Genomic DNA, 7,659 nt, shown 5'->3' with positions numbered 1-7,659 from the left:
CAATAAATGTGTACTGTAGTCTTCTTCATAGAAAAATAAGACATCCCCCTGAAAATAAGACCTAGGGCATATTTTGGCATTTCAAAAAATATAAGACAGTGCCTTAATATAGGGGAAACAGGATAGTTCTATTGGAGGGAACAATACTTTTTAATAGCATTGAACATTACACTGCCACCTAGTGACACAACTAAGAATCACTGCATAAAATATGAGAATGGTTGTTGTACCTACAACATGTTTGTATATATAAACAGCATGCTAACACTGTTGCATCCCTATCTCCCATTATACACACATATTCAAATATGAGTAGGTTTAAGAATTGGTAAGAAATTATTACTTACAGTTACATGTATTGAAAAAGAAATCCATCATCTTTTATACATTTCAATACAGCATACAATGTGCGTGAAGAGCGTTAATTAGGGATGCATTTTTCTTAAAACAGTAGCAAGGAATATTTTATTATTTTCTCATGTGTACCTTCTGTTATATATACGGATCAGTTAACTACAATAGAATGGATCAGAACTCCACCAGGATTTCCCAGATTTTTACACTTGTGATTCAGAGTATATATTGCAATCTACAACTATTACTCCCAGTGGATTTGTTTTTATATTTGCTATAACTTAGAATAATATTCTTCTGCGCAGTTGTTCAGGGTAGAAGTTAGATGTATAAATGTGACATGTGCCCCACATATGCTGTGTAAGCAGTAGTGTGGATCAGACCCCTGCCATGTAATAAAACTTCTTCTAGGTTATGTGTGCTCCCAGCGGTCTGCATTGTGCCGGCTGCCTGACTCACATGTCCCATGTACTCACTGCTAGCTGCTAAGCTACCTGAGCCTGTGAGCAGGAAGCAAGCACTTTCACACCATAAATAATGAGGCAGCACCATGTTCCAACATCAACACACTCCAAGACAGGCAGGAGGGGCAACACATGTATAAAACATGCTGCAAAGTCTCAATGACCCACAAGAATCAAATGCTCTGTTCTGAGACTCCTCTGCAGCATTCCAATATATTAACCCCAGGTGTGAGGCTAGCAGAGTCTTTTGAGGCTATCAAAGCTAAAATTCTTTATAAGGCTCTCATCTAACATTCAGAAAAATGAAGATATTTATATAATGCAATTTATTAAAAGCTGCCTATGAGCTCCTTTGCCTATGTTGATAGTAGAAAGTGGTAAGCATCTGCAATGATGTGCAATGGGCATAGTTTGTGCCGTTTGATGCCTAACATTTGGTAACTGATTATTATTAATAATAATAATAATAATAATAATAATAATAATAATAATTTTAAACAGGATTTATATAGGGCCAACATATTACGCAGTGCTGTACATTAAATAGGGGTTGCAAATGACAGACTAATACAGACAGACAGTGATACAGGAGGAGAGGACCCTGCCCCGAAGAGCTTACAATTTAGTAGGTGGGGGAAGTATCATACAATAGGAGGAGATATATGTATTGGTGGGAAGTAGTGATGGTTTCAAAAGACAGAAGAAGATGGGTAGGTAAGTTGAGTTGGGGCAGCTCTGGAGAAGTCTTGTATCCGTGCGTGTGATGAGGATATGAGTGAGGAAGTCATTAGTTGGTCATTGGAGGAACGGAGAGAGCGGCTGGGAGAGTATTCTTTACTAGGTCAGAATGTAAAAAGGACAATAATTGTGGAGGGATTTGAAGGCAAAGCATAGGAGCTTGAATTTGATTTTAAGGTGAAATGGAAGCCAATGTGGAGAACTACAAAAAGATGCAGCAGAAGAGGAGCGGTGGGAAGGATGGATGAGTCTGGCTGCAGCATTCATAATAGATTGTAGAGGAGAGAGTCGGGTTAGTGGAATACCAGAGAGGAGGAGGTTACAGTAGTCCAGACGAGATAAGAGCATGTACAAGGAGTTTTGTCTCAGGGGACAGGTAGAGGCAGACTTATGTCGATTTAAAGAGTTAAAATCAGGGAGCCTGAAGGTGCAGTATGTGCAGAAGTAAGATATTTTTGTTTTTTGGGTAACAACAGGCAAACAGACCAGAACTTACAACATAAACATGTAGTTACATTGTACAGTTCCATTTTCTCTGAGACACAAAGAAAATGGGAAAAATGCAGTTAATTTGTATATACTATACTGTGAAACAGACATGTACAATAAAATATGTATTGTAAGTAAAAGGTTGCTCATCCGGCCATCTTCATGCACATAGACTCTGTTCCCAATTGAATCCCCCCTCCCAAATGTTTGTGCTCTTCTCATTTGATATTTTATGTGAAGCTTCCCAGTCTGCTTTCTGGCAGTTTTCATGTATACACAATTGCACCTTCCTTGCAGCCCTTTCTAAATAAGTCAGCTGTTTTATAGCTATGCATATTAACATAATTAGTAGTGTGTTGGACCCCTTAAAGTGGAACTAACATTCAACTCTAACAATGTGTAACCAGGCCAGGCTTTATTGCAATAGGACAGGCGACGTCCCTTCTGCAAAAAAACATGTTCACCTGTCTGATCGGTCTCTTCAAGCGTCAAAATGGCTGAGCTGCCAGTGCACATGCCACCTTCCCCCGTGGCTGCTGGGACTGAATGAAATGCCTTGTGCTTGTGCGAGATTTACAGCATCTCCCCTGGCCAATAAGAATGGCCAAAGATTGAAACAAAGAAAAGTAGAAGGAAGATAGTGGCTCCTTGCAATGGAATGGGGACAGGTGAGTGTAAACTGAGTTTAGTTCTGGTTTAAGGAGCCCTGTTGAGAGATATATGCTGCCATTGTTGGTCTTTTAAATGCTACTTGCTTGATAGCCTGAGGCTTTTTAAAATTTCTGAGAACCTGGGCCTGATTTATTAAAGAGCTTCAAGGCTAATGAGGGTACACTAATATCAGTGAAGCTGGGTGATCCAGCAAACCAACAGTATTTTTCCTTTCCTGACATGTATGCACACCTATAATATGTCAGAACACCCAATCCGTACGCTCTCCGTCAGCCAAGAAAGCTCTGAAACTAATGGATAAAAATGACAGCCAGGCAGAAGAGTTTCAGTATTTAAGTAGACATATTTTTTTTAATATATATTAGGTAAACTTATCCTAAGAGAAGTATAGGGCTGTCAGTGCTGATCTCTTTCTGAAATTGCTCCTTGAACCAGAAAGAACAGTTGGAGAATATTGAAGAAGGAAGGTCAGTATGACAGTCAGGCAACTAATACATTGACAACAAAAAGTTAAGAATATCAGCCTTCATGTTTTTTTCCTAATGGGTCGGTCCTCAAAAAAAAATGATGCAGAATTTGGTAATGGTATGATTGCCACAGGCAGATGATACTTTATATGGGGTCCATTAGTTATAGATATATTGGGGAAGCTCAATTTTAGGTCAGCTTAGTGTAAAAGCCAAAGGTATTTTTAATTTCCTGACATGTATGCACATTTATATTATACCAGGAAGGCAGTATGCAATAGTCTGCTTTTTAAGGCAGAAGAATCTATGTGCCAAATATCCTGACCAAGCCACTCACAATATTTTTTGATGGAGGACTCCATTTGCTGTACACATTCATTTTACAAAGAAAACAAATCAAATTATATAATGCAACTGTAATGTGTATGACCAGTTTAACCCCCAGTTGTAGTCAAATACATATGAAGATGGACACTTAGTGAGGTTGCTTGTGATGAGTATTGTGACCATTACACTACCATCAGAGAGCACTTTTCCACTGATAAAAACCCTTTTCTAGGTATTTCAAAATATAATTACAAATTCATATTATATAGAGAATACAGGACTATAAAGAGAAAAAAGTATGACATCTGATACAGGAATGCTTTAAGAGTTTATCACTGTGAGCCCTAGGTCTTGTATATGAACATTTACACTAAAAGTGATATTTTAGACATATTGTATATCTCAGAGAAACGGACCCAGCCTATGCCCACTCCATCATTGTATGCATGCTTAGCCAGAAATATAGATGTGAGACATATATTCTTCAAAGACCCGCCCATTTATATTTGTAATAAAGAATAACCCAGTGTTTCTTTCAGGTCTTTAGGGAACCCCTGCCATAATTACTATATCCACAGCTCACAGTACATTAGTTTGGTGGTCATTGAGAAAGTTACACGACTGGCGAGTGGCAAGAATGTGACCCTTACAGATAACCAAAAAGATCATTGGTGTCAGATGACCAGAGAGATCCAATTTTTTCATGGTTCAGTGAATCCCTAGTAACCTCTGGAGAAACCCTGGTTGAGGAATACTGTCCTTATACTTAAGGCTCTTTTTTGTGTTTCCAGCAAGCATCCAGAGAGGGACAATTAAACCATAGAGCTTTTGCAATAGGGATCTTTCCATCTGGTAATTCTGAACTGATTATTGGGCTAGCTTTTGGTACACACTTCCTAAAATTGATCTAGATATGATATTTACATTGGAAGCCTTCTAACCTTTTACCAATTTGCTTTTCAGAACCAGTTTATGTCCCATTTCTCATCGTTGGGTCCATATTTATTGCCTTCATCATTGTGGGCTCTTTGGTGGCCGTCTACTGCTGCACTTGTCTGAGACCAAAACAGACCTCACAGCAACCAATGAGGTTCACGTTGCGGACTTACCCTCCAGAATCTCTTCCTATGATTCTCACTGGGACTGGCTTACGAACTCCATCCAGACAGTCCAGCACTGCAACTAGCTCTACGTCAACTGGAGGATCAGTCCGTAGACTCTCCTCTTCCAGGACAGACCCTGGCTGCCTAGTGACCTCACCTCCTCCTCCGTACTCTTCAGCGCACTCCATACATCTAAATCCATCATCCACGTTTCTGGTGTCCACACAATACTTCTCTTATCCTCTCCAGGGAGATGGAAACTCCAACAAAACCTGCCCTGATTTCCGGCAGTAAGAAGAACTTTGGACATGTGGAGTTTCTCTGCACCATTTTTGATATTCTAGACTAAAAAATGCAGTCAGCTAGAGTGACTAAATCACACAAATAAAGAACAATGCCAGTGTGTGTTATTTTACATCTTACAACGCCAATCACAAGGCACCATAAATGAATGACTGGCACCAAGAATGGACTGCTAGCAGTATGATTTACTAAATGACTTTCATTTTACATTCGTAAATATATATCTAATGTGAGTGTACACTGATCAGCAAGAATTATAAAAACATTGCCTTCAATCAATGTCACCTGTCAAGAGGTGGGATATATTGGGCAACAAGTAAAAAGGCAGTTCTCAAAAGTGATGTGTTAAAAATAGGAAAAATTGGCAAGTTTATAGCTCTGAGTGACTTTGGCAGGGAACTAAATTGTGATGAAGATGACTAGAGGACTGTGTCACAATATCTCCAAAATGCCAGGTCTTGTGGGGTGTCCCTGGTTTGCAGTGTTTAGTATCCACTAATGTGTGGCCCAGTTCTACAGAACAGCTACTGTATCACAAATTACTGAAAAATCTAATGTTGACAATATGAGAAAAGTGTGGGAGCACACAGGGCATTGCAGTGTTCTGCATATGGTGCTGTATAGAACCAGTCGCCTGCGGTGATGAATCACTTTTTTTTTTTATGTATTTTTTGATCACTTAGATAGCCAAATGAATCATTTATGTGGCAGCAGGATTCATTATGGTAAGGAGACAGACTGACAGAGGCAAAGGATCTGGTGCCAGCTACCAGTGAACACAGAGCCCCTGCCTCGATGGGTTGGGGTTATTTTGGCAGCAAGAGGGACCTATACAACATGGGCAGTTGGTTTATTTGTGTATAGAGTATGTTCAGCAAGTGCTAAAAAAAATAAAACACCAGAATATGACTTTGGGTAGGAAGTCATTAATGTTCTTAAACAACATGTAAAGTTTTACTGTGACTATGCTTTTTTGTTTTTTCTCTTCTAGCATTAATAAAAAAAAAAGGTAGCTGAGCATACATGCAACAGACTTTGTTTAAGAAAGTAGCCTATTGAAATTCTTTCCAAGGAAGTCCGAGATTTACATATGTGTAGGAAGGAAGAAAAATTTGAGGTGAATGGCACCAAACAGGGCATATTGAAGATCTAATATTTATGGCAGGAATACTGGGAAGTATGTTTAATAAAAGTGCTCCTATTCAGTGAAGTACAGGTTTACTTTTATCTATACTTATGTTATCCAACAAAGCATCCCCAGAGCTAAATGGTTATCTCTCCATTTTCTCCACATGCTAACTTATTTATCCCTGCAGTCTTCTCTGTTGTTTACTATTTAAACAAAATTGTCTTCAAGACTTTTCCCATCCAGGCTTTGAGTATGCATGTTTAATGGGGCCACATACCTTACTAAGACTGGAGATCCTTGGCATATAGCCTTCAATTCTACTGGTGCTTGGTATCCAGGCATTGCCAAACTGTAGAGAACCACACAAATGTGTGGGGGAAAATCCTCAAAAAAAAATCCTCAGTTTTGTGGTTCCCCCCTCAACTGCCTGAAAAGATCCACAAACAGTTCTTCCAGATTCAGTAAACTGCAATGCCTCTCCACCTCCAGAATGGCTGAAAAGATTTCCAAACTTGAGATGGGCAAACAATGTAATTTAACCTGGGTGTTTAGCTTTTATTTACAGTCTTTGATATTCTACCTTGGTCATTCTTTACACCCTAGATACACTGTAAATACATAGATGGTGACATTTTAAGTCATTTAAATTCTGTGTCTCTGTAACAATATAAAATAGTAAAGAGTTCAGTTTAGAGATGACATACCTCTACAACCTGTATATTACTGTAAGTAATGGACACCATAGTCTTTTTACAGATTTTATATGTGAATGCAATCATGTATTTAGTAAACATGGGGTCACCTTGAAGTTTTGACTGGATAGATGTACGTGGCATGCAAAATGGTCTCCCAATTCACTGCTGTCCCAAAATTGATATGGGTAACTGGACTGACCAATAAAAGTGCGTGGAATATGACATCAGAGGACCACAGGGGCTACCTGAATTTCATATATTTGGATTCTTTAGGGCTTTTGGGGATCTCTGTATGAGAAAGATGTGAATATATGGCCTCCACTACAAGGTTCTTATATGAACTGCTGCCCGGTTAGCACTTTAGGAGCTCATAAGGTTATTGACATGGAAGTAATCCTTCAATCAGTGAGTGTTCATGTTTAAATTTTTTCTCTGTATAGTTTGTAAATATAAATGTACTTTGGTCCAGCCATGTTTATTATATATTAAACTTTGTGTTCTGCACAATGACTTTTATTCATTACTCACCTCTCTCTTTCTGGTTGCTCCAGGCTGAAAACAAGACGCAGTACTAAAAAAAGGCTTCCATTGCTGACCTCCTTAGAAAAGAAATACTAGCTGCCGGTTTGGCTTTTGCTCCAAAAGAACATGCGGTACATTAAGTTTGATTTCCTGGTTGGTTCTTTTGTTTCAACAGTATCAATATAACAGCCAGGCAGCTGGCATCTTCAGAAGGAAATGTCAGCAAAGAAAGCTTCTATATTATTTTTTGAACACGTTTCTTGAAAAGCTAACAGGGCTTACATTTATAGGGGAAGAAAAAATTCATGAAAACTCATACTCACAGTATTTTTGGGGACTAATGCAGAGCCTAACCACTTTAATAATGACATTACTTCCCCAAATCCAAGCAGAAAA

The 7,659-nt window shown here is 38.8% G+C and overlaps 1 protein-coding gene across 1 annotated transcript in view; it reads left to right on the top strand.

Moving 5' to 3' along the window:
• SHISA3 (shisa family member 3) overlaps window positions 1-7,242 on the top strand; it is a 16,542-nt gene extending 9,300 nt beyond the window's left edge. Inside the window, exon 2 of the mRNA XM_072406268.1 lies at window positions 4,475-7,242. Within this exon, the coding sequence (XP_072262369.1) occupies window positions 4,475-4,908 (434 nt within the window). The 3' untranslated portion in view covers window positions 4,909-7,242. The remainder of the gene's footprint in view (window positions 1-4,474) is intronic.
• Window positions 7,243-7,659: the final 417 nt, after the last annotated feature.

The sequence above is a fragment of the Pyxicephalus adspersus genome, chromosome 3 (genome assembly GCF_032062135.1).
Source record: "Pyxicephalus adspersus chromosome 3, UCB_Pads_2.0, whole genome shotgun sequence".
Classification (NCBI taxonomy): domain Eukaryota; kingdom Metazoa; phylum Chordata; class Amphibia; order Anura; family Pyxicephalidae; genus Pyxicephalus; species Pyxicephalus adspersus.
Note: the sequence above shows the minus strand (reverse complement) of the source record. Positions and strands in the feature narration are given on the sequence as shown.